Raw genomic sequence first — 27,528 nt, 5'->3', positions numbered from 1 at the left:
CCCCAAATCTACAAGTATAATTCAATTAGTGCGAAAGAAGTGTCAACATTTGAAAAATAAACAGATAAATATTTTTAAAATATAGAAAATAGACAAAATAAACATTCTGCTAAACGCGGTCAATATTTACGATTGCAAATTAAACAAAGATAGCTAATCCTAAATCTCGAATAATCACAGCATTGATTACTTTCTTCATATTATACATCGCATTTTAAACGATTTCAGAAACAAGTCACGAACAGGACAAAGAGTGGGCGTTTGTACGATACGAAACGTTATCTGCGCGTCGTTAACCTTTTCAATATTCAAGGAACGGCATTGTGCATATAATAATAAACGATGAATAAACCTTAATATACACGATTGGATTATTCGTGTCCTGTACATTTTTTTCTTCAAAAACTTAGAAGCATCAAGTAATTAGTTATAGTATTTATATAAAATTTTTTTATTAAATGTACAATTTTATAAATATTCCCTCTTCTTAAAAACGTAAAAATATACGTAAAAATAACTTAATAATAATAATGTTTATGTATTTGTTAAAATGATGAAAATTAACCCATCATGTCTGATAAAGAATAAAAAAAAAATGTACTAAGGGTTAATAATAAACGACAATCATGTGCTTGAGACTATTTTTGACGACGTAACCAAAACATCGTAAAAATGTTAATTTTAACTTAAAGCCGTACAATGTATTTTCGCAAAAATGTTAAAATTAATATTTTTAACGGGATCGTCGATCGTTTGACAGGACCCGTTAAATTCTCTCTTGTCATCTAATTGGTTAAAAAAAGACGAGCAGAAGCGATGGTGAATCCTACTGTAAAAGTGCTTCTGACATTTGAAGACACTCGCGTGCGAGTGTTTCCACGGACGTCCTTGGGTCAGTTCGCTATGCGCAACATCAGAAATTCAACCTGATCGCGCGAGGCCGCTTACATTATCGCTTTACGGTTACGTCGTGCACTTGCACAGACCCTTCGTTCAATTCCGTCAAAGACCGAGAATGTATTTTCGACCTCACCCTTCCTGTGGAATTTTCGCGAGCGCACGATGAAAAACAAAAACACGATTCGAGAGCAGATAAACACGGGAGTAGGTAAACAGATTCGGAGCGAGGCACAATTCCGGATTTCCGGCTTTCCAGTAAGGTCGGTTCTACAATAGATTTTTAAACTTTCAACTATATAAGAAATAGACGAATCACAGTCAATTATTCTTCTCGCATTCTACTGTAATTGACCAGTTTCTTATGGCTTAAGATTTAAAACATCTATTGTAGATCCAGATTATGAGACATAGGCTGCTTTCCTTTTAGGAGATACAATCAGCACAAATGTCATTCTATCTTTGTTATTATATTATCGACTTTGATTGTTTATTCTTGTCTAATCCACGTGATAGAAAAGAATCACAAAAACCTAGACATTATCCTACGAGGTTTGGTACACAAAAAAGAGATGTCCATTCTCAGATTTCTCTCTGATGTTTAGGGATAGAACGATGTTGTGCCGACTGTGTCTCCTAAAAGGAAAGCAGCTACAATGTAAAATGTAGGGTTTCCTGTAGACGTGGAAAAAAGGAGAAAAGATAAATTGTCAAAGAAGTTGAGCTAACAAAACAGACCTACAGTGAATTCAAGCTTCTTTCCTTTCAAAAGACACAGTTAATAATACAAGTGTCGTTTTATCATTGTTATTCATTGAATGTCAAGAAGAATAGGGCGACGTTGTCCCTTAAAAGCAGCTTTAGAGACTCTATAACAAAATCTGATCACGAGATGGCAAACTTTTGATTAGTTTATTGTTTTTGTCAACTTTAGTAAATTAACATGAATAAAGTGACGTCGACATTGAGATTTTAAGGCGTAATTTTAAACTTTAAGCCCTAAGCCATAAAAATTTATCAATCACAATCGAACATGAGGACTATCGACTATGATTGGTCAATTTCTTACGGCTTAAAGCTTAAGTTTCTAGTCTTAAAACTCCATTGTATACGCTGCTTAAAACAGTATAAGTTAGAATAAAGTACAGCATAGATAAAAAGAGACAGTATTCATAATTAGTTCTTATATTCAAGACCGTTTTAAGTTCAGTCTTGAGGTCTCACAAACCAATCAGAAGGCTGCATTAGCGTCTTAAGACATTGCTTAAGATGGTTTTGAAATAAGAATCGACTATCAATACCGGCCATATACATAAGAAACAATGTATATTCTTCCTTTTTTATTTATTATGGGATTTCTGCAATAAGTCATTACCTAAGCTTTAAGTTTTAAGCCGTAAAAAATTGATTAACCACAGTCGATTATTATTCTCACATTCGACTGTGACCGGTTGATTTCTTACGGCTTAAGAATTAAAGCGTTACTTATAACGACTTATCGTAGAACGCGTGTTACTCTTGTTTTGACAAAAATTACTGTGACCAGATTCTGTTGTAGAATCTTTATCTGGTATCGGATACATACCGGGTGCGTTACTTTCGAATCTTTCGATTCCCGAAACCGCGAAAACTTTGTTTTGGTGTCGCGCACGGCGCGACCACGAGAGATCCTGTATCAAGATCGTGGCCGGTCTTTGATCAAACGCGAGACTAGCCGGCGGTAAACAGAGAACGAACGGGAGAAGGCAACCGGACCGGATCGCGAGGACACGCACCTTGCGCGTTACCCTTCCTCGGAAACCGACGACGAAGGAGGACGGTTCGACCTTTGCGCGCGCGTTCTCTCCACCGTTAAGTTAACCGCACGCTTGTCTCTCCTCGTATAAAAATACGGAAATAGAAAGTCGGATGCTGCTCCGCACGGTGCTCCTCGAAAGACATTTTTCACTTTAGACTTACACACGAGGGTACCCAAGGGAAATTCAAAGAATTCTGTTTTTCTTTCGGAGACCCGAAAGCGCGCGACACCGCTGTGCGTAATGTATGTTATGTTTTCACTTACCGGCCGCGACGGAACGTTGTGTTGCTCAGTGACCGACGTTTCTTGGTCAGGCACGTCGCCGCTTTCCACGGAGAACTCCAATCCACCCGCTCGGACAAACACGCGACTCACCAATGCGAAAAGTGCGAACTGCAGCACACCGCAAAGTGCGAACGAGGAAATGTATGTTTGAGAGCCAGGCGGGACCGGCGCGCGCGACGCCGCCTGTCGGAATGCGCCGCGCCATCTTGAGTACCTGACGTCATGCTGGCCATGGCGCCATGTCGATCGGCGGGAAAAGTCAAATGCACCCGAGAAATCTGAACAGAGAATATTTTAATTAATAAAATATTTAATAATTAAAAGTTATTATTCACGGAATAAGTAATCAAATTACTATTATTCACTGAATAAAATTCACTGAATTAAAATACTTAAGTAAATAGAAGAAGCAAAAGACAAGTGTCTTTGTATAAATTATCTATTAAAAAAGTCTTTTTCACAATGCACACATACAATTATTATATATATGTGTTTATATATATAATATAAAATATGCTCCTTTTATTTACTATTAACTTTTGTTAAAAAAGTCTTAACTTTTACAATTTTGTAGAATACTTAATAAACTATTGTATTCGAATCTTATATTAAAAGATTTCTATTATTAATAGATAATAGATATATTGTACTGAAGTCTTTATTAAAAATTCTCGAAAAACCTTTTGCTATAATTATAAATTCAACGATGTAATCTTCGATGCGATGCAGCATTTGAATGTTTGGTTTCGTTATCGCGCAACCTCAGATGACATTTCCAGGTCCGTGGAAGCTCTCCTACGAGGAGGAAGGCGCATGTCTCTCCGTTCGAGCGCACAGTGTGGTGACGGCCCTGCTCGCCGCGGTGATACGTTTTGACGTCCAACATGGCCACCTGATGTCTAGCAGACGATACACACAGGTGGCATGGGAGAGCTGTAAATAAAATCCACCCTCTAGATTTAATTATGAGCGGACGTGTGCAGAAGGAGAGTGTCGATGATTCCGATCGCATCGACGATGCAGTGGACCCGCGAGTGCAGGTGAGTGTCACCGCCGTCCGCGTGTACATCGCCCGGAATGCCCCCCCCCCCCCCCCCCGCAACTCTGCGATATTGACACTCTCGTCGTCGGCGAGAAGAAGTCTCGCTGCGATTAAATCGTACGGAAAGAATCGCGTCATAGGACGTGCTTTAACGACGAATTTCACCGTGAGTCTCAGTGTGTAACCAGTCCCATTTTCCTTCGTGAACGTCTCCTACTATACTTTTCCTCCTCCCTCTGCCCGCTCACCCACGCACGCACACACGTACGAGTCATAAAACGTCCCCGATTCCTAATCCTCTCTTTGTCCCCCGCCCGGCTGTGAAGGCCTATTATCACGACAGCGCGTGCTAAATTACCTTCGTTGCCCGGTCTCGACGCGAGAAATTGGAGCACAATGAGTGAGGCTTCTTACATACATATATATAACAATTAATTTATATATATATATATATATTTCTTTTTAAAGGCGAGAGATGAAATGTAAATTGCTCAAATGAAAATTTGCACATGTACAAAATACTTTTGTCTTATTTAACATAAGAATGATAAATATTTTTTAATGACATCTAATTTATATGTTTTTTAATGAAATGTGTGATATTTTGTTTCAGATTGAACTTGAAAGATTAAACACAGCTACGGACGATATTAATAAATTAGAAGTTGATTTAGATGTAAGTACTACTTTTTATTAAAGTATGACCTTGCCTTTGTAATTGTCCCTTGCCTATCTAGATTTCATATTGCGATATATACATGGAATGATGCTTGAAGAACAAAATTGCCAACAAGTTTTGAAACTGGTTGCGATTAGATTTCATTGAGATGATTGCTGTGTAAGATATATGTAAATGGATAATGATTTGAAACAATGATCTTAACAGCACCGTCTATGATGGCTTCAGCTAAAGAAATAATTTTTAATTTGCGATTGAGGCTTGATTTAAGAATGTAGGAATTATATGCATATTACATATGTTCCATTCTTTCCATTTCATAGAAAATTTTATTTCCTCATGTTTATATATAGGAAGCAAGAGCAACCTTTAGAGAATTATTGTGTGAATCAACAATCAAGATTGACGCTTTGGCTAAGAAACTTGGAGCTTGCATTGAAAAATCCAGACCGTACTATGACTCTAGGTTTAAAGCAAAAGAGGTAAGCATATTCATATTTAGATAACTATTACATTTTATGATTAGATCTACAAGAAACATTTTTATTTTAGGCTTTACAAGAAACGCAGAAGGCTGCGATTAGATTTGAGAGAGCCAACAGTCAACATGCGGCGGCTAAAGAAATGGTTTACTTAGCCGAGGAAGGACTGCGGACCGAAGGAAGATGTTTTGACCATGCTTGGCAGGTAAGACTTTTCAATATCAAGTCTTAAGAAAAATTATACACAAGATATTACATAAGAAATATATTATAGGAAATGTTGAATCATGCTACGTCGCGAGTTAATGAGTCAGAGCATGAGAGAGCTCTCTCTGAAGCTGAGCATAGGCACACGACTGCATTATATCACAAAGCGGAACACGAAGTTCAAAGGTTGCAACGTGAACTGAAGCGTACTATTGCTAAATCTAGGTACGTAAGGAACCTGCTCTCTCATTAATGGAGCTCGAGTATACCTATTTTTCCAATGGTTTTTATAATGCATGAAGTTACTGCTATAGTTATTTTTTTATACGAATCACTTTGAAGAGCTAAAACCTTGTATACAACCAAGTTAATGTATCAGAACACGATAAATGTTTATATACAAAACCTCTTATTTTTTTCTCTTCCTGTTGCTATTGACATTTTATCTCTACTTAAATAATCATCGAATTACTTTCGAATGATTATTACATTTATGTTGTTTTCTATAGACCTCTTACGGTATTTATGTGTTTTGGTTATATGTTCATGTTGGCAGTATGGGTGCACGCCGCAGCTTGCTTCTGATAAACAGTATCGCCTACAGGCACCACTTGCTCATGTTGTAAGTAGGATAGATATTCTTTTTTATTTTTTTAAATACACGACATTTATTTCGTATGTGTTATCGAACCAGCTCTCTCTGTTTTTATTTTAATCATCATCCTGATTGTGCATGAATGGTATACATGTATTTTTGAGAATATTTCGAATGTACAATCTGCTAGTTTTTTTATTGAGCCTTTCACAATAGATGTGACTGCACACAAAATTCATCAAGTTGCTTCTTCCTAATCAAATTGTCGTGCAATGATTTGTTATGCATAAATATATTATACTACATTCAAATGCTGATAGTAAAAATATAATTTTTTTAACTTAATGAAATATTACGTAATCATGTAGGCCTTACTATGAAATGAAAGCACACTTTAATCAAATGCTGGAGGAGCAGAAGATGAAAGTCAGTGTACTGGAGAGATCAGTTGGGGAAGCAAAATCTTCGTACGCGGAAGCATTACGAAATTTAGAAAAAATCAGCGACGAGATTCACAGGGTATAGATATATACTTGTGTGAATATAACGTGATTCGAACTATGTAAAATCTTCATGATACTTTTGCTAACAGACAAGAAGATACGACGGTTTAGACGAATACGATAAGAGTACACAAGACGCACCCGATCGCTCCACTACGCAAATTAACACGGCGACTCCAACGGATTCCAGTGTAACTGGATCTCCAGACAGCACAGATTATATTAGTGACGAATACTTACGCCTTCCCGACAAGATGAGTCCGAATGTGCCATGTCCCATGCCTACAAGAGTAAGTGCACATTCCTGGCAAATCGTACTTCCTAATTTTATTAATCGATATATCATGCTTTCTTTTCAGATCGAGAAAGATTCATCGTCGGAATACCTGGGCCTAAACAATCTGAACCTTTCATCCACCGAACCTCGTAAATACATCAAACGGGACCGTCCACGAAGCATCGCTGCGACCGACTCGAAACATATCGTATCTCTAAATCATACAAGTTCTTCTGCACCAGGTCTGACGGATCTGTCGGGCATTATATCTCCGATTGAAAAGAGAGTCAAAATTCAAACGCCCGTGAACGATCGCAAGAATAATTCTACTAATTCTCAAAACGGAGAAGAATGGACGGAAATTAGCCTGAACAATTCACCGGATGAAGTTTATTACAATAACGACGTGTATTCCGATGAGGAAGATCAAATTCCCTACAAACCGCTACCGATGGATCTAAGTCCAGAACTTGCTCAGACAATTAATGCCACCATCGATCCGGCGAAGGAACAAACTAGTCGAAAAAGATTAGTAACGCAAAAATCTTTACCCACAATGTCGAAAGTAAATGAAGTTACTTTAAGCGAAGAGAAGAAAGCCGAAGTTACGAGAAGTCCATCAGTAAAAAATAGAAGCAAGCTCGATAGTACCTTAGCTAATTGGATAACTAGAAGTTCAGCCGGTGGTGAAACTAGTGGTGGTAGTTCCAGTAAGTGAATGAATGCATCTTTGCATTTTATATATTGTAAAATAAAATTTTATATATTGTAAAATGTATATACGTACGTTAACATATTTTGCTATTTCAGCGAATTCAAGCAGAAGACAATCTCTCGATATGTTATGGAGTGGCGGTACCGGGGAGCGCGTTAAGGAATTACTTAACCATGGCATGATGATGTTAAACATATCTAGCTTAACGGAACGACGTTCCAGCGAACCAAAGACAGCGGAGAGAGACAAGGAAAAGTCTGACAAATCTGAAAAGTCGGAAGTTAAAGGAAAGAAAGTCCCAAGTCCGTTAGAGAAAACAATGAGCTATCTCAATGCCGACGAGGAGACGTCAGACAGCGAAAGTTTAGCTAGGTAAGTTTATGCTGATATATTCTCATCAATCAACGATATTATTTTAATTTTTCTTTTTCTTATTAAATTTGCGATTAGCGTGGAGATGCTAACAGAGGATCAAATCTCTTCACTCATGATGGAGCCGGACATGAATCAAGTATGCCAAGAGATTCTGGGAACTCCCTTAGTCGAAGTATGTCCGTTGTTGCAACAATTACAGCAACAATAGCCTTATCACAGAGGAATTTGCACGACAAAGTGGCAAAGATTCAACAATAGAAAGTGTTCAAGATCATTATAAACCGGTAACATAATTAAGATACATCTCCTTTTTGTTAAGCTACTGCACTATCATATTATATTATGTTTCCATCTATTACGTATCATAATTTGTAGATTTTTTTGTTATGTGATATAGAGGAAAGTAGGGTAAAGTAAAGGTTGTATTTCTATGTAGGTAATTGTCAGATTGATTCCGATTATTTATGGGTTTTACTCGGTATTATCAAGTTATTTTATTAATTAGAAAAGTAATATTTATATGCTCAGAAAATATAATCGGTTAAGGCTTTTAGTCAACTCAGAACTTGCGTTAAAAATATCTCATTAGCTTCTCGGGCACTACAAAGCCTAACGTCATATTTTGTGAATACGCTTACACAATGTCTCAGCTTGTGAAGAGTGTTTTCGAACTTATTCTATAAAATCTTTCTAACGTTTAAGATTTGGTAAAATTATGAAACATTATTCGCTGAGAAAGCAATATGTAGTTACTTTTTCTAGAATATTGTGTAGTTTAATCTAGATACTCGTACACAAATTTATTCCAAGTCGCATCGACTATTTTTTGCTTGCCTTTACATGCGACTACTATCACGTTAAAGTCTCTCGGAGCGTTTAACAAATATATTAGAATATTGTGCTATTGCAGCGAAATATCAAACAATTTAGACAAATTAGGTAAACAAAACAAGATTGCGTTCACCATGCTACGTTGGAAGATAACCGAAGGTTTAATAAGACCCATTTTTAGTAGTGTAGATTAACTTTAATATATATTTCGATTTAATTTATTCTTTATCTTTTTCTAATTTTTTTAACTAGAAGATAAAAAACAAGTTAATTCGAGATTAAAATTAATTTTTGTTGATAGAAATGGACATACGATAAGCACTTCCTTGTCTCTCTCTCTATCTCTTCTTTATCAAAATACGCGATTGGTCGATCCAAGTTACTCGCGAAGCGTACAACCGAAAGAAAAAAAACATATATAGAAAGTTACCAGATGCCAATTATGACTGCGATGGTTAGATTATCTTTAATGCGGAACGAACTGTATATATAAGCGTAGCATAATAATAACAATTCTAAATGTACATAAGTCTGTGTGCAAAACGTACTGTTGACATCATAAATATCTAAAAAGTACTCATTTTGAATTTCATTAATATATGTAATTTGTTACGCGAAGCTATACGTTCGATCAAGTGACAGCACGTTTTGAGCACAGATGAGGATTCTCGCGGCTTTTTGGCAGTCACGCTGTTTCATATGAAGCTTCGCGACATAAATAAAACAGTATTCACTCCAGTCAGGTTGAGCAAGATATTTTTCAATATTTTTCGCTCTGATAAGGACGAGGCGTGCCTGTCAGTAAGTATTTTATGGCTGTCCCGAGATTGCTGTGCGAAAAGCGAATGTTATACAAATTATTATGAACAAAATAGTTTGGATAGTCGAATGATATTCGATCATGATAATAATATAATAGATCGAAAGCTTGCTCGAACGGATTCAGGCACTCGAATGAGTGAAATTTAAATGTAGCTCCATCATTTATATTGCTGCGTATTGTGATATAGCTCTTAGAGATTTTAGACATTCAGTTTTGGATTATCCAATTTTCGAACGAAAACCTTAGTGCAAAGAATGCATGCAATATGCTATTTATAAAGAGTAATATATATATAATATAAATTAATAATATATATAAATTATTTATATATAAATTAAGTTATATATACATATACAAATTCTATTTATTTTGAGCGTAATTTTCTGTAACCGACATTAATTGACACTTTTCATACAGTGTTCGTCAATTTTTATAAGAACGGTGGCATTTATGCTTTTTGATAAGGGATTGTTTTACGACTCGTAACTTTTGTCAAAGGATCTCTATGTCGCGTGAATGTGCAACATTATTTAATTAAAAATAAGTGTTGCAGCTATCAGGGATGTATTCCGTCTGGTGTATGCAATGCTTGCAAGCATTATAATAATTTCATCCTTTATAAAATATTTAACAATGTTTATAAAGTATTAAACAAAGATGAAACGATGCACGCGAGCGTTGCAAACGCTAAGTGGAACACATCCCAGATTTCGCTATCAGAAAATGTTGTCTGTTACATGTGTATACAGCTTCACGCAGATATCATTATTGCCACTCTTCTGTAACATAATCTACTCGAAAGCTGGTGATCACGTTTTAATGTTAAAGTTGGCGCCGAACCGCGATTTCGAATATTTCCACGTATGTACGTATAAAACACGACAAGCATAATTCGCTCATTTCAATTATTCGCTCGGAAGTATAAAGCCGTAGAAGAAGAGAATAAAAATGAGACGCCATGTTGTCTGCCAATCTTAATTATTTTTGCTCACATTTTCCATTTATATACATACAGATTGAACGTGCACATTGTTAAATTTATAATGTCAAATACCCACAAATTGAATTATTTTTTAATTATTTCTATAGGTCTACTCCCATTCGATATATTAATTTAACTAAAACAATGAAGTTAAACTGTTTAACTCAAGAAAATGTATTAAATTTGACTCAAATTTAGTTTATTATTTATTAAATACGTACTTTAATATGGACGTTGTTTACTTTGAAACTAATTACAGCGAAATGGATTGATTTATATTTTGACACACATACACTGAGAGAAAATGTACTAAATAATATATAATAATTATTTGAATAGTACGAATGTAACATTTACTTATCAAAAATAAATATTTGCTAAATAAAAAATATAATAGTTAAATTAAATTAATGATTCTTGTATCAAATAAATGTCTACATTTAGTGAATATTAAAACTAGCGCTATTCAAGGAAATATTTATTAAAACTTAGTGCGCTTTTTTCTCTCAGTGTGAAAGTTATAAAAATAACAAAATATTATTTTTAGTTCCCAATTGTCCCTCCCACATTTAACAAGTGTACAACTTTGTATGAGTAAAGACAAAAGAATTTTGTTAGTGGCGAAATATCGAAGGCTGAAGATCGTTCGTCGAAATTCCACATAATCACAGCGTCGTCGCGCTCGCGAGATGTATTTTTTGTCCCGCGTTTTTCAATATAAAACGATATATACAGCGAGCGGGGACGCGCACAGCGATAGCGATAACAAATTGTATTGTACATACCTAATATTGTATATGTGAATGTAACTATGTATATATACATCATTATCCTCCATTAAAACCTCATTACGAAAAGCGTACGCAGGAACGTGCGTCTAACGAACTTGACTCACCCATCGAAATCCGTTCGAATTCAAACCGAACGGTTGGCACTAGTTCGAATGCAACTTCACGCTGCACTTTTTTCGCGAGGCGTAATCGCCGCATTGTATGTACTTCTGTAAAAATGGATAAACGTCGTGGCGTTATTATTCAACATACTTAGATCAGAAGATCGATTATGTATTTTGAAACGAAGCGAGATTTACAAAAACGAACGGATTTACTAGATTATTCATTTTTGTAATTTTCACTTCGCGTTTCAAGATTATAATTAACTACGCCCCTATACATTTTTATAAATTAATTATGTCATCACATTAAATATAAAAAACGGAAAAATATGAGATCAATGCGATTAAAATTGTGCGACAATTAATTACCTTATTATTTCAACTATTACAATCTTAATTAATTAATTGTCGCATTATTTTACTGTAAAATCTTTCAACACTACTAATTGTATCATTTTATTCACGTATCAATTACCGCGCTAAACTATTTGCCATTTTCCTTTTTAAATATTTTTCTAAAGTCGCGTATTTTGACTCACCTCGTCGTTCGTTCGAATTCAAATCGCAGATTGGCTACGATACGCCATGATCGCAGTTATCGTTCGGAAAATCAGAGGAGTGATTCGATAATTAATCTCGCGATATCGCGAAAAACAAATAAATAAATTGGCTCGGACGCAACGATGCGATTGCACCGATATATGTAATAATACGCAACGGCCGCGGGACGACGCGATTCAAACGTCTGTTACCAGACGCGACCGTTTGAAACGTAGTTAGCGCGGCGGCCGAGTGGCGGCGCGCATAGCGTGCGGCGGCGCGACGAACACCAACCGCCATGATGGGGAAACGAAAATGGCGTCGCGTGTACGGTGCCGATGATCTCCCGTTTCGCCGCGTTCGTGTTCGCGTAGTTGCTGTGTACGGCGTCTGACGGAGCGTCTCAATGCGTTTCAACGACAACGACGACGGACGTTTAATCGGCGTGTGGTGTACGTAATACGAGAATCGCTCGTTGTGAATAACTCAGGTTCGCTTGGCGGTCGTGCCGCACGTACGGACGTTACGACGAGTGGTGGTGGCGGCGGCGGCAACCACGACGACGACGACGACGACTGTCGCAGTGACGGTGATTAAATCGTGCAGACTACGACGGTACCGGCGGACTCGCGATAATCCTCGTGTGTTTTCCTTCCCGCCGCGAGAACCAACCTCGTCCCCGTTGGCATGACGAAGGACGCGAGGATCTCCTGCGGCGAGGTAATGTGTTTTGACGACGTGCGCGAGTGAAGCACCTCTCCGCGTATCGTCCTTGTCCCGCTTGCGATCGTGGGACAACCCCCGTCGGGTGGATCGTCTTCCGGAGGCGGCGACGAGAACGACGTGCGCAGCCACGACGACGACGACGGCGGCGACGTGACGGCGACGTGCGACGTCTAGCATCTCCGCCCGACCATGGCGGTGAATCCGCGTGATATGGACGGCTTCATGCCGCTCCTGTCAACGACGGATATCAAGAAGAAGCTCAACGTCGGCACCGCGCTGCTCAATTTCCTCGGCGACTTGAGCAAGAGCATCGAGTGCCAGGACATCGGCATGTTTATCGACAATATTATACCCTGGCTCGGCAACGGCAATCCCAAGGTAAGCGTTCGGCGACAGCGACGATGTCCAAGATCGCTCCGCGCCGACGTCGAGGCGTTCCGAGTCCACCTAACCTTCACCCGTGGCATTTTTCTCCGGCTACTTTCTGTGACTTTCACGTTATTTATAGATACTTGGCTTGACTATACTTGTCCTCCACTTTATTAAATGCTAAAATTGAAACAGAAACGGAGAAACACGATTTTTTTCTCCTCCCAAAGTAACATACTAGTGGCCGCTTTTTTTCTTGAGAATATCGATAAACATTTATTGATATAAAGATAAGACTGTGGATATATTTATTTTAAAAAATCATTTATCGTTATTACTAGTGTTATTTATTGCTTTGAAGATTACGTCAAGAATGGCTTTCGTAACGTTCATTATATTTTAGGGATTGTTGACATCTGCATTAAAACCGAGCTTTACTGTGTTTAAAGATGAATTATAATTGAGGAAAGGATGGAGCAATACGAATTCGAATTAACTCACCCTTGACCTTGTATAACTGGAGTTTTTTTGCTTGTAAAACAAGATTGCACAACCGGTAAGCGGGAAACGTTGATTAAATCATTGGCTGCGTTCAGCAGAAAGTAGCAGTTTTGCAGCTGTTATAAAGATTCTTTAATATAATTGGTTTTTGCCCTTAGTTCCTCAGGGATTTAGATATATAAACAAATTATATTAAAGAATTTTATAATAGTTACAAAATTACTTTTTCTGCTAAAAACAGCCATTAAAACTTAGAAATTATAAATATATGGATATGTCCCATAATGTTACTTAATTTGTAATTGGAGTAGGTATTGGGTGATTTTAGAACATTTTCTTAGTTTTTGAATAGAGTACAATAATTTGAAATAATTTTATGAATATACTTTTAAAACTTGTTTTTATAAAGTAATAATACGGCAAACACACAGAGAAAATATGAACAATTAATAGATGTTGTGAATTAAAGAATAAAAATTGATTGATTGTTATTTAAATATTATAGGAATTGTTTTGAATTCACAGACTCTTCTTCAGCCAAAGGAAATAAATAAATATTATTCATAAATAAAAATTAATTAAAAGTGGACCATAATTGGTAGATTAAAAGCTAATGAGTTAAAACAAATTAAAATCACAGAAACATTATTCAAACAAATGTGTGTATTATCAGTTAATTAAATAAAAGAAAGAACAAATAAGTGAAACGTATAAAATGCAAAACGCATTGCATATTATCTTGTTGAAAAATATAATTGGCTCCTCAAATTGAGACAGAAGAAAGAATCTTGTCCGGGACCTAAATGTTAAAATGGTCAAAATCTTTTGGAGTTAAAAAAAACGTTAAGGGAATGGCATTTTGAAAAGATGGCATACACATTTCTCGGACAATACGTGTGACAAACCAGTCTACGAGAACGGTTACAACAACTGCCTATGAATATAGTTCGGTAAAAGTGTAGGTGTATCATCTTTTTCAATATATGCCATTCTTTTAACGTTCTTCTGGCCTAAGATCTTCTTTTCTGACTTTAACATTTTAACTGTCCGTCCCAGACAAGCTTTTTTTCATTGTAATAAGATCTGTTCCTATCAAAGAACTCTCTGAATTTATTGCACAGTGCAATAAGTTTAAGTGAAGGACCTCAGTGTCACAAAAAGTATATGTTTTTGTTACGAGTTAATCACACATGGTGGTACAAAGGGTTAACACTCAATCGAAGTCAGTCACGTTGGATTCGCGACCGCGAGGTCTCCTAGTTGAGCACATGACGCGAACGGTCCATAAATGGAGAAAGGAGACGATTGATCAGTCGCCATCGCTTGCCTTCGGCGCGCTCCGTAAAACGCCGCTTTTTCGCGCTCGCACGTGAGAACGTTACCGCCCCTGTTCTCACCTGTGCGTCGCGAAATGGGAACAACCGATTTAGCATCTGTGTGACGCGAAGCAACGCGCCGGAGTAAGTAGTCCGGTACCGACGAAAGTGCCATTCGTCATAATTTACTGCCGTTCGTTTCCTCGGCGCTGTGAATGACCAGCATACGTTCAATTTTTCTTTTGCTTATTTTCTCCGATAAGTTCGAGTGACCCTGCTGGACAAAAATAATACATATCTTTACGGTTTTATGACTCTCGGAACTACTTGTGTTTACCTTTTTAGATATCTTGGTGAATATTTTATCTTTATTGATGGTTAATTTGGACTTAATTTAACGATAAAGTAAAAACTGTATTTTTCTATTTATAATTAATCATATGATTCTGTAGTGAATGACTTCTAAGCCTTCACAATAGGCCTGTTGTTCTTTTTCCATATTCCAAGACTAAACTTTTCTTTTGCACGGATCATCTTCCTTGTTATTCTTTTCACTTTGGAGAAAAAAAGACAAAAGATAAACCATATGCTAGAAGCTCAGTCCTGGGATATGGAAAAAGAACGTACCTTATATGTATATGGTTACTTAAAGAGTAAAGGTTACCAAGAAATTCATGAATGAATTTCATTGATGAACCTTCACTTTTTAGGTATAACCATATATCGTGAAAATGAGCCTTAAAATTTAAACTACTTACGAAACCATTATTTTATTTAGTGATTAATCATAACTAGAAACACAATTTTTATATTATCGTCAAGTTACCTTTTAGTATACATACGATGATTTTTCCTTTACATGATGGATAATTTTCATTATTTTAACAAATGTTCAAAAATTATTAAGTGATTCTTACATGTACTTCAACATCTTTAAAGAGTATTTATAAAGTTGTGCGTTTAAACAAATTTTATATAAATAAAATTACCGATTACTTGATACTGCTTTCAGTTTTTCGAAGAAGAAAAGGAACGTGCCGTGCAGGATCGCACGAATGACCCAATCACGTATGCTAATGGTTAAATGAGATTACATCTAAATTACAAGTTAATTAGATAATGAAAAAATCGAAGACGAAAGCACAAAGCAGAAGTCGTTTCGCGCAAGCAGCAATTGATCGTTGCGAAGTATTTATTTAACGTCAAATACGTGCACATTATGCAAGATCAGAGTAATTAGGATGTTTAAAGGGATTTGAAGCACCGATCACGGCTCTTTAAATGCACGAGTATTTCAACAAGGGATATACAGCTGTTTACTCTAAAAATTCAATTATCTTGCTCTGTAAGTGCGAAAGATCAATGTCGCGTCATCACGTTTAAGACTCAATGCTAATAAACGTTGTAAATTATAACGCCATGTGCGATGTAATCCTTCGAAAGCGGCAGCGTAATATGTCGATCATTTATTTATTATTGAGAACATATATCTTCCGTTTTATTGCGATTACCATTCCGTAACACGATGAAAATCCGAGCAATGAAACTCGACACGTGGATAGTAAATGAGCGTAATTTGGTGTAGAAAACAGTTAATTGACTCGTAACAAGAACACATTCCTTTGTGACGTTAAAGAAACATGATTTCGTGGGATTTATTCAAGTTTTTGTTATTACTTTTGTTTTATTTAAGAATTTTCAAGTTTAATTCCTAATCTGGTATAACACTGTTTGAGAAACACAAATAAAAATTAAAATAAATTAAATTAAATTTAAAAAATAACACAATTAAATTAAATGAAATATTATTAATAGGATTTGTTGATTCTAAATCTTGGCCGATATAAACACGTTGAATTTTTTGTCAAAAAACTTTTTTTAATTCTTTTTTAAATTATTCCCAGGAATAATCGTCAGCAGGACCCATATGTTTCAGTTACGGTTTAATGTCTAACTGCTAACACATTGAGCTTTCCTTACATATTGCATAAGAAACGCAAGCAACGCGTACTTTTGTAAAGATACTGTATAGGGGAAGCGGAATGTTTATACGTTGGCACAGTAAGTCTTTAATCTTTATTTCCTGCGAATGTGGATATGTTGATTTCGACTTCGACCACATTTATCCGGCGCACAATGCATTATTGAACACAAAAATCGGAGAATAAAATATGTACGTAATGAGACAATATATCTATACAAGGACTGAAACGAAAGTAAAATAGACATTCGCGCGTTTAATTAATTAGGCGAACAAGATCAGAGATATAAACGAAAAAATATCATCGTAATATAATACATGGAGATAGTTGAATGTATTACTGCGAATTGAATTGAACTTTTATATTTGTTCCTCATATTTTTTTATGGATATTTATCTTTCTCTCTTTCATATGTACCTCATAACTGTTATATTACATTATATCTCACTCGATCCTAATTTCGTATGATCGCGAGGTAGGTGCCGACCAGGGTGTGTCGAGTGACAAACTTATTACCTTATGTGCGTGTATGCGTGCCAGGGGCTCTCACAATCAGTCGTTTAATATTCATACACTGCATGCAATCTTTAAGGGGAATCTAAAATCGTTTGTTTTACCAATTCAATAGAATCTACACATACGATTTGATACATTGCTACACATTATTATATCAACATCACACGTACATACGAATACAAATTTTCTAACTATCTGATCTTTAATATTATGCTGAGAAAAATCACTTGGTTGAATTAAACTGTAATTTTGATGGAAATGGACGAATCAGAATTTTTTGGTTAAAATTAGAATTCTAGTTAAGATAATTAGAATTTTGATTGATATATAATTATTCTGGTAAAAATAAAAATTTTAGTAGATTTTATCAGAAATATTGTATCAACCAAAATTTTGATAATCTCAACTAAAATTTTAATTTTAATAAAAAATTCTGATTCGTTTATTTTCAACTAGAATTTTTTTCAATATAGGTATCTAAGCGTAATTCTAAGAATTTAACATTGTTTATATAATTCCTAGTCCAAGTTTGGATTTTAAACCAAAATTGTTTTATATGTACAAAGTAGTATAAAGATAAATGTTATTTCGGATCGAGACGCCAGAAGCAAATAATAAAACTTTAATTTTTTTTAACTTTTTTTCGTTTTTTACTTAAAATTGACTAGTTTGGACTATATTATCGTTTATATTTGAAAATTGTGAAAAAGCACTTTTAAATCTGTAAAGATAATTAGAAAAATATTTATTTGAAAAAAATACACTGACGACTTTAGGATTTCCTTAATACTCGGATAATCGGGATGATCCCGTGTCGTTATAAATTTAGATACTTTCGTAGAGTCGGAAAGACTGCGCTTTCAAATTAGTTTATTTCTGTCACGAAGTTAATTCTCCTCGTGATCGTTAGACTTTCTCTCATCGTTTGTTTGTGTTGAATATTTTTTTTTACGAACGCGTGTCTAAGAAAGAACGTTGCACTTCGTGACGTACCGAGAGGAGATATTTCGAGATCCTCTTTTGGCAAAGGATACTTTGAGACGATTCTCTGGTATGACCTTTAATTGCATAATCTGCATCGAGTAATCGAGAGCAATCAAGTTTATGGCGTGTTATTGTCGATTGAGTTGTACTCCTACGTTCTCGTACTCTGTCGAATTCAATATTCCATCGTTTATTTATACTTGTTTCATTTCGGACCTTCGAGAATAACGGGTCATGATCGCGTAGACGTAATCGAACTAAAGAACGCACAACCTGTTCGCTAAATTTTTAATTAATTTGCATAACTAGCTTCCCCTGAACTTGTTTCGATTTCCAATGTCAAAATTTAAGCCTCATAATCTATTATCTATAAAGAGGCTTTGAATCAATTTCATTGAACACATGTCTTCAAAATTCATTCATTTTATTTTTTTGTTGATCGAAGAATCACGGAGAGCTCTGTTCACTCACGAATAAGGGAAAAAACTTTCACGCCATGTACGTAACATGCCTTTTACTAATGTGTCGCAAAACGCAAGGATGTTGTTTAGTCGAAGCCATCAAGTCGCTAAATGCTCTCCAGTAATGGCTGATGAGAGTACGGCCGATGCGAGTTTTTGACCTCTTCGAGAGAAATGCGCAGCAGCCCGAGTGACAGTTTAATGGACTATCGAGAGCGGTTTGAAACTTTACTACAAGATTTGAACCATCAGGTACGGTTGATTTAATACATAACCAGTTATTTAAACTTACTTTCCGCGCATAATCTTTCCTCCGGTTATGTCAAAATTGTCACGTCAGCCTGAAATATGTGCTTGAAATAAACCTTAAATCTATACTTCAAGATTATCTTATAAAAGCTTAAAAGTTTGTTCATGAAATATTGATAAGTCCTGTTCATGAAATCTTGATAAGACTTGATAAATCTTTGACAAGATATATTATAGTTTCACGGACGAGACGATTTGTTTACGTTATCATTAGTTGAAATGTTGAAAGTTATATCGTACGGCAAAATCTACTTGAAGACGAGTAGGAGTAAGAAATCATTCTCGTCGTTTGGGCGGTAACTCTGATGAATGACTCATCGTAATGTTATACTTTTACTTCTGGTGGTTGATGATTTTTTTATGTATGATAAAAAATGTGAAACTTTTTTTTTACGTAAAATTGTAGAATTACGAAAAGTTATTATACTGCAACTATAATTATTTTATATCTCCAAAAATAATATTATAATAGATTAACACATAACTATTTTTTTTTAATTTTGTTTTTTCAGATCTTGGTCTTTTAAAAAAATTTGTATATTTTATATTTGTTATATTTAATTATTTTTTTATATTAATAGAACTTCACAGATTCTCCTTATCGTTTTACTGAAAAATTTCGCTCGTATTTCATTTGCTTATTAAATTACTTCTTCGTGTTTGAAATTGATACATACGTGAACTTTGAAAAATTCGTTACCAGTCGATGCTCATTGGAAGATCTCCTTTCGTCACTCTACGTTTCATTGACAGGAAGTTTTACAAAAATTGCTTTAGACGTAATAAATAGATAAATGAAATGAGTTTTGGTCAAAATTTGGATATTCCTTCGTTATTTATAAACTCACATGTTCTGTTGTACGTACACATGTATATAGAAAAAAATCGCACTTGTGTACGTTTATATATACAATCGAGCGTTCATTGCTATTTTTAGAGCAGCTTTTTATTGTCGTTCGAGTCACCTCTACATTTCCTCCGTGTTTTTCTTTAATAACTCCTTCTACATTTTCATAATAATCTCCACAACAATCTATACGAGGAAGTAGAGTTTCATTAATTCTGAATATTTTCTCAGAATTACAAGCTACTTTCCTCTTACTCTGAGAAAAAAATTGTTTATTTGACTAAATTAATGTAGCTTGCATTTTTATTTCTTTCGATGAAGAAATGTATGTATTTTTGTCAAACATTTTATTTTACTTAAATAATACATTCTCTAACGAAAGAAATAAAGACAAACTACTAAATTAGCTTATAGTAAACGATTTTTCTCAGTATAGAGAGCAATCTTTTCCACTTTCCAAGTTTCGTTCACTGATTGAAGTTGCACTAAGGGAAAAATTTTGCATCTCCAATATGAAATGTTTACTTAGATTTAAGAACGTGCTCTTGCGATTTAATTATGGAATTCACACATGCCCTTCCTCCACTCGATTCAAGAGAGCGACCGTCATTCACTCCTCACAATGCCTCGTTCAGTTCGCATAATGCGCTGGCAAGTCGAACGTCAGTAAACTGAACGAAATATAGACAGCGGAAGCGCGTGTCGCGCTTAATTTCTACGCTTAAAATTTCGAACGAGAATCGAACGTGAATGAGTGATTATCGTTCGACGTCACTTGTTGCTGTCGCGCGATTTTGAATCCGCAAGTGGCACGCATCGTTTTCACCTTCGAGACAGGAGGGGAACAAAAACGAGGACGATAAACTCGGGAGTGCGTTAAAAGCGGGCCTTTTCAGCTGTCCTGCACTGCCCACGACGATCCATTGTGTTCGATCGTAAGAATAGAGTATGCACTGCTGAAAAAAGCGTCGCTTTCTCGGCTGGTAGTTTCTTAATGAATACACCTTGTCCGCCAAGAGAATCGCAGACTATCCTTAATCTTCGGCGAAACGCTTTTCATTCTGATTCGCGGTTTTGGCAGACAGCCGAGGAAACGAAATGAAGCATGTTTCCTTTACAAGTTATTTCCTATAATTGTTAGCCAAGACTTCTTTTTCTCTGCCCTAATTTCTTGAAATGAAATGAAAGAAGCAGCGACGTATAATAGTTTACTTTGTTAAACTTCCTCTGCTTTTTAGTTACACGATGTTTTCTAACACCAAGATATGTGTTTTGCTAGAATGATTCTACATTTTGATTCTTTCATATTCTTATCTATTTTGTAATTATAGCACAATGAGATATTATTTTAAATTTTTTGACGATACACAATGGTTTTCCATTCTAACGGCACAAGTTAATACAAACATTATTCTATATTTCTTGATATTTCAATGTATAATAAAGATAGAACGACTTTGTATTCCCAAACAAAAAGCTCCATCTAGATATTAAAAATAACAATCCAACAATTCCTTTTAAGTTAAATAACATTTTATTATTTTTATCTTTTATGTATCAAAATTAATCCATTTCTGTGATTATACTCTCTAAATTTCCTGAAGTGAGAAGGATTTGCCACTCGTATTCAAGAATGCAAATATTTGCACTCTTTTTCAATAGTGACAATATTTTCGTTCTTTTTGAGATTCCCAAGAAATTTAGAAAACAGTTTTAAAGTAAATAGCGTTCATGTCAGTATTTATACTTCGTAAATAATAAATTAAATTTTAGTCAAATAAATTAATACATTTTCTTGATTAAATTGTTATACTTAAATTGGGTATAATATAGAATAATAATCAAATTATAAATTTAAGTGCAAAAGCGAAATTATTAAATATTGTCGACTTGTACATAAAATACTGGATGTGTAAAATTTTTTTCTCTCTTACAATTAGATAATATCTAAAATAATTTTTTTTTTTCTTTCATGTAAATATCTGTTTTGGAAAAAATCTCATGTTTGGCTTCTTATTTTTGCAATCAAGCGAGCGGCACGAATGAAATGCATTGCTTTTATATTATCACACTCTACGTAAAGACATAAATTGTAGATAAGTAGAGTCTTAAAGCGCAAAGTACTCTTTATTATCGAACCATGGTCGCTTGGCTGTGAATCGTCGTTCGTGTGTAATTAGACTTAACAATGTCTCTCCTTACGGAACGATAGCTGCACCATTTCTGCAAGCACGAGTGTATCGTGTATTGATGTCAAGGACACAGGACAAAACGTGAACCGAACCGAACTGCCGCAGTCTCTACAGCCGTCATGTTCTGCTGTTTTTTTTTTTTGCCCCGCCACGGAGATGTTTCCTTTTCAGGATTTAATGTATGACATCACCCTCACCTCGATGTTTTTTTACATACGTGTGGTACGCGCGCGCAAACGTTTTACGTCTCTTACATAACGTTACTCATTACTTGCGAAAAATATACCTATTTCTACAACATTCGCAATAACTTAACCTTCTGTCTACAAACAAATTTTTGATCTCTCCATCTAGCCCAAGTTTTTTTACTGTTCACACTGAAAAGAAAATTTATTTCTTTGAATCGTACTTCATATACACTCTAGGTTAAAAGTTTGGATACACTACTCTGAGTAACATTAAAATGTGCGTTTATTGTCAGCTCCTGAACTTTGGCTACAAGATTCCTAGACATCCCTGCCACAAGAAACACTAAATGAGCTTGTCGCCAGAATGTCACGACTTGTAAATGTGATAATAACAATTTATCACATTTTTGTTAAGTGTGTCTAAACTTTTGGAGTGTATATTAGGTTTATAGTACTTTTTATAATAAGAAAACATTTACTTATAGCAAATATTTACTCAATAAAATGATAAAAATCAAATGGCTTATACTTTTACGTTTTATCATTGTAACAACTGCGTTCAACTCTATCGAATGAACTTGTAATAATGGTCTTGTCTCACATGCCTTTACAATACACTCGCATTGAGAACAGGAAAATCAATCCAACAGTAAGAATCGCTGAAGAAGAAGGACCTGTGAATTCCGACGACATTTTAGTTTCCATTTTAGTTTTTCACTTTATGATTTTATTTATATAAATTTAAGAACTATACTAAATCCATTTAGCTGGATATAGACCGTTATTTATTGTAATTTGCACATAAATTAATGATTTTTTAAAATCAAAGATACGTTTACATTTAGTAAATATTTATTTAGAATTAGTTAAATAAATATTTATTAAAATTTAGTATTTTTTTCACAGTACAGGCTTTCAAAAAATGTGAGAAATTTCAGACTTCAAAAAAAATGGAAAATACAAATTATTTTCAACATCTTTATTACATTACAAATAATGTATACTCTCGACTGCTGCGATTGGCAAAAAAAGTAGCATTTTTCAATAAAATTTTAAAAGAAAAAATTTTTCCCTTCTTTATTTTAAAAAAATTTGGGGTATGTTAAGTTAGCACCCCAACTATAGTACTCAGGAGTTCTGATTAGAGTTCCCACTTCCTTTTGACGAGACGAAGAGTTCCCTATAGTTAATAACAAGAGTTCAGCTCAATAAACATTTTTTTTACATTTTTTAAAAATGGGGTGCTAACTGTTTATCGAATTTCGAGGTGGAATAGTTCTGAGCGGCTTAATAGCTTCAATTTGCGATTGCCTAGAGTTCCTGATATGTAAAAAAAATTTTCCAATATTAAAAAAAAAATTAAAAATTTTTGAAAAATTAATTTTTAGATACAATATTTCTGATGATAATTCCTGCTACTTTTTGACGATACAAAGGGTTCTCTATGATTTTTAATAACATATGCGTTTAATAATTATTGTTTAATAATTTTTTTAAAATGGGGTGTTAACTTTTTAACGAAATTCAAGGTCGCATAGTTTTGATCAGCTTAACAGGACTATTTTGTTAATACCTAGAGTTCTTGATACATAAAAAACATTTTTGAAGAATAATAAATTTAAAAAAAAATAGTAGAAGTCTTTGAAAAATTTTTTGAGAGTACCGAGTAGTTTTGAGTAGCGTTTCTTACAGTTCTCGACGAGTTCTATCGAAAACTGTAAGGTGAAAAAGCGATTGGACCAACGGTTTGCAAGATACAGCAACATTTGTCAGAAGATAAACAATTTTTAGAGTATATCTCGGAAACCGTTGGTCCAATCGCTTTGAGCCCTGATACTTTTCGATAGAACTCGCCGAGAACTGTTCAGAACTCCGATCAGAACTACTCGGTACTCCCAAAAAAATTTTGACTTCAAATTTTTTTCTTTGTCCCACGTCGGAAAATTTTTTTAGAGTACCGAGTAGTTCTGAGTAGTGTTTCTTATAGTTCTCGACGAGTTCTATCGAAAACTGTAAGGTGAAAAAGCGATTGGACCAACGGTTCGCAAGATACAGCGACATTTGTCAGAAGATCAACAATTTTTAAAGTGAGTATATCTCAGAAACCGTTGGTCCAATCGCTTTGAGCCCTGATACTTTTCGACAGAACTCGCCGAGAACTGTCCAGAACTCCGATCAGAACTACTCGGTACTCCCAAAAAATTTTGACTAAATTTTTTTCGAAGTCCCACGTCGGAAAATTTTTTTAGAGTACCGAGTAGTTCTGAGTAGCGTTTCTTATAGTTCTCGACGAGTTCTATCGAAAACTGTAAGGTGAAAAAGCGATTGGACCAACGGTTCGCAAGATACAGCGACATTTGTCAGAAGATCAACAATTTTTAAAGTGAGTATATCTCAGAAACCGTTGGTCCAATCGCTTTGAGCCCTGATACTTTTTGACAGAACTCGTCGAGAACTGTCCAGAACTCCGATCAGAACTACTCGGTACTCCCAAAAAATTTTGACTAAATTTTTTTCGAGGTCCCACGTCGGAAAATTTTTTTAGAGTACCGAGTAGTTCTGAGTAGCGTTTCTTATAGTTTTCGACGAGTTCTATCGAAAACTATAAGGTGAAAAAGCGATTGGACCAACGGTTTGCAAGATACAGCGACTTTTGTCAGAAGATCAACAATTTTTAAAGTGAGTATATCTCAGAAACCGTTGGTCCAATCGCTTTGAGCCCTGATACTTTTCGACAGAACTCGTCGAGAACTGTCCAGAACTCCGATCAGAACTACTCGGTACTCCCAAAAAATTTTGACTTCGAATTTTTTTCCAAGTCCCACGTCGGAAAATTTTTTGAGAGTACCGAGTAGTTCTGTTCGGATTTCTAGACAGTTCTCGGCGAGTTCTGTCGAAAAGTATGAGGGCTCAAAGCGATTAGACCAATGGTTTCCGAGATATACTCTAAAAATTATTGATCTTCCGACAAATGTCGCTGTATCTTGCAAACCGTTGGTCCAATCGCCTTTTCACCTTACAGTTTTCGATAGAACTCGTCGAGATCTGTAAGAAACGCTACTCAGAACTACTCGGTACTGTCAAAAAATTTTTGAAAGGTTTCTATTTTTTTTTGGTCCAATCGCCTTTTCACCTTACAGTTTTCGATAGAACTCGTCGAGATCTGTAAGAAACGCTCAGAACTACTCGGTACTGTCAAAAAATTTTTCAAAGGTTTCTACTACTTTTTAAAAATTTTATTATTCTTCAAAAATGTTTTTTATGTATCAAGAACTCTAGATATTCACAAAATAGTCCTGTTAAGCTGATCAGAACTATGCGACCTTGAATTTCGTTAAAAAGTTAGCACTCTATTTAAAAAAAATTATTAAAAAATGATTATTAAGCGCATATGTCATTAAAAATCATAGAGAACTCTTCGTATCGTCAAAAAGTAGCAGGAATTATCATCAGAACTATTGTATCTAAAAATTAATTTTTCAAAAATTTTTAATTTTTTTTTGATATTGGAAAATTTTTTTCACATATCAGGAACTCTAGGCAATCGCAAATTGAAGCTATTAAGCCGCTCAGAACTATTCCACCTCGAAATTCGATAAAAAGTTAGCACCCCATTTTTAAAAAATGTAAAAAAAAATGTTTATTGAGCGGAACTCTTGTTATTAACTATAGGGAACTCTTCGTCTCGTCAAAAGGAAGTGGGAATTCTAATCAGAACTGCTGAGTACTATAGTTGGGGTGCTAACTTAACATACCCAAAAATTTGAATGTGAAATTTTACTTGTGTCAAAAAGAACTTAGATCATAGAAGGAGAATAAAAAAACGAAGAGATAAACCTAAAATATTAACATTCTGCATTTTATTTTTTGCTCATAATCAAAAAGTATAAAAACACAGAGGTATATGTCATCACCGAATTCGTTTCAAGCGACTCTCAACTTATTTTTTAAGAGCTGAGCTGCGCGATTACGAGACAGTTTTCCCGCTTATCTCAGGCATTTTTATACGAATGCCGCGTATAATGCATCCGCTTCGTGAATTCGGAGCAGATTATTACCTCAGAATTCCGTGAATTTTGTGTATACTCGAGGATTTCTTCCATAACGTCGGAATTATTGAACTAACATTGTGTAGTGTCGGCCGCTTTGCCTCGGAATTGTTGCAATAAAACGAGAATGAGTAATGCTACGACACTATCGAATTGCGCTTATCTCGCGCATTGAGAAACGTTTGTCTCACAACGCACGTAGAGATAACCGAATATGGGTTGCCAAATATAGTCCGTTGCGAATTGCAGGACGACCGACTCTCGGCGCAGTGAAATTTTGCATTTTTCTTCCTTTCTCGCCTTTCGCGTCGCAGTGAATCTGTAAAGAGCTTTGCTTGAAGAGCGTACATACAACTCACTCGTCTAATCTAAGACAGACGTAGACTTGATCCCAAAATAATTAAACGTTCCGCGTTGTTATGCCTTAGAATATTAATAATACTTGAAAATCCGACGAAAATTGACTCAGCTTTCCCACATTCGTATTCGCTTTCGTAACCGTCGGCAGATTTCTCGTCTCGTTTCCTCTGGCTTTTCTGTTAAACTGCCAAGAAGTTCAGCGACGTATTTGATACCAGATATATCTCGCGTGCCCGAAAATACGCGTTTCCCTCGAAGGCCCTTTTCCGCGTCTGATCACGTGGCGCCTCGCAAACGCGAATTCGTATACGCGATGCGTTTCTGCGTGCGTACAGGAGGAAACGTGCGCAGCCTCCCACGTAACGCTAACAACAGTTTTAACGGATCGTGCACCCGAGTTCGACAAGTAAGGCCGTGGATCTCTCGCCCACACGTGTCGTCGTGGTACGACTTCGCATGATGACTCTTCTCGCGTGTTGTTTCCGTTTCGGTTTAGTCCTCTCGCTACAAAGACCCACTTGTAGTTTTTACTGTTCGCTTTATCATAACTTGTCGAAAATTTGTATTTAGCGACATGCAGAATACGAATGTCCAAAATTGTACAAAAATTATTAATCATTGGAATTTTATTTTAGGACAAAATTTCAACAATTTTGATTTTTTAATGTAAAAAATGGGGAACTTCTTTATTTTGGTAAGAAACTATAGAACTATGAAGTGTTACTGGAACTGTCATTATTCTTTTTACATTTTAGATGCAAATTTTTGTTTACATTGTTATAATTGTGCATTGAAAAAGACA

The 27,528-nt window shown here is 35.4% G+C and overlaps 3 protein-coding genes across 5 annotated transcripts in view; 2 read left to right on the top strand and 1 right to left on the bottom strand.

Annotated features, from left to right (window-relative positions):
- Positions 1-3,085, bottom strand: part of LOC108777355 (PTB domain-containing engulfment adapter protein 1) — a 35,230-nt gene extending 32,145 nt beyond the window's left edge. The window contains exon 1 of the mRNA XM_018544219.1: positions 2,960-3,085. The gene's annotated coding sequence lies outside the window, so the exon portion shown is untranslated. The remainder of the gene's footprint in view (positions 1-2,959) is intronic.
- Positions 3,086-3,725: 640 nt separating this feature from the next.
- LOC108777378 (uncharacterized) lies at positions 3,726-8,133 on the top strand. Its single transcript, XM_018544247.1, has 11 exons — positions 3,726-4,020; positions 4,636-4,698; positions 5,055-5,183; positions 5,254-5,388; positions 5,458-5,615; positions 5,947-6,012; positions 6,354-6,504; positions 6,578-6,778; positions 6,848-7,475; positions 7,576-7,852; positions 7,931-8,133. The coding sequence occupies exons 1-11, from the start codon at positions 3,946-3,948 to the stop codon at positions 8,061-8,063; spliced, it is 2,016 nt and encodes a 671-aa protein (XP_018399749.1). The 5' UTR covers positions 3,726-3,945; the 3' UTR covers positions 8,064-8,133.
- Positions 8,134-12,815: 4,682 nt separating this feature from the next.
- chb (CLIP-associating protein) overlaps positions 12,816-27,528 on the top strand; it is a 46,395-nt gene continuing 31,682 nt past the window's right edge. For all 3 annotated transcript variants that reach the window (XM_018544171.1, XM_018544168.1, XM_018544170.1), the window contains exon 1: positions 12,816-13,030. In XM_018544171.1, the coding sequence (XP_018399673.1) occupies positions 12,842-13,030 (189 nt within the window). In that variant the 5' untranslated portion in view covers positions 12,816-12,841. The remainder of the gene's footprint in view (positions 13,031-27,528) is intronic.

Source organism: Cyphomyrmex costatus, unplaced genomic scaffold (genome assembly GCF_001594065.2).
Source record: "Cyphomyrmex costatus isolate MS0001 unplaced genomic scaffold, Ccosl1.0 scaffold43, whole genome shotgun sequence".
Taxonomy (NCBI): domain Eukaryota; kingdom Metazoa; phylum Arthropoda; class Insecta; order Hymenoptera; family Formicidae; genus Cyphomyrmex; species Cyphomyrmex costatus.
This window is presented reverse-complemented; position numbering and strand designations above follow the sequence as displayed.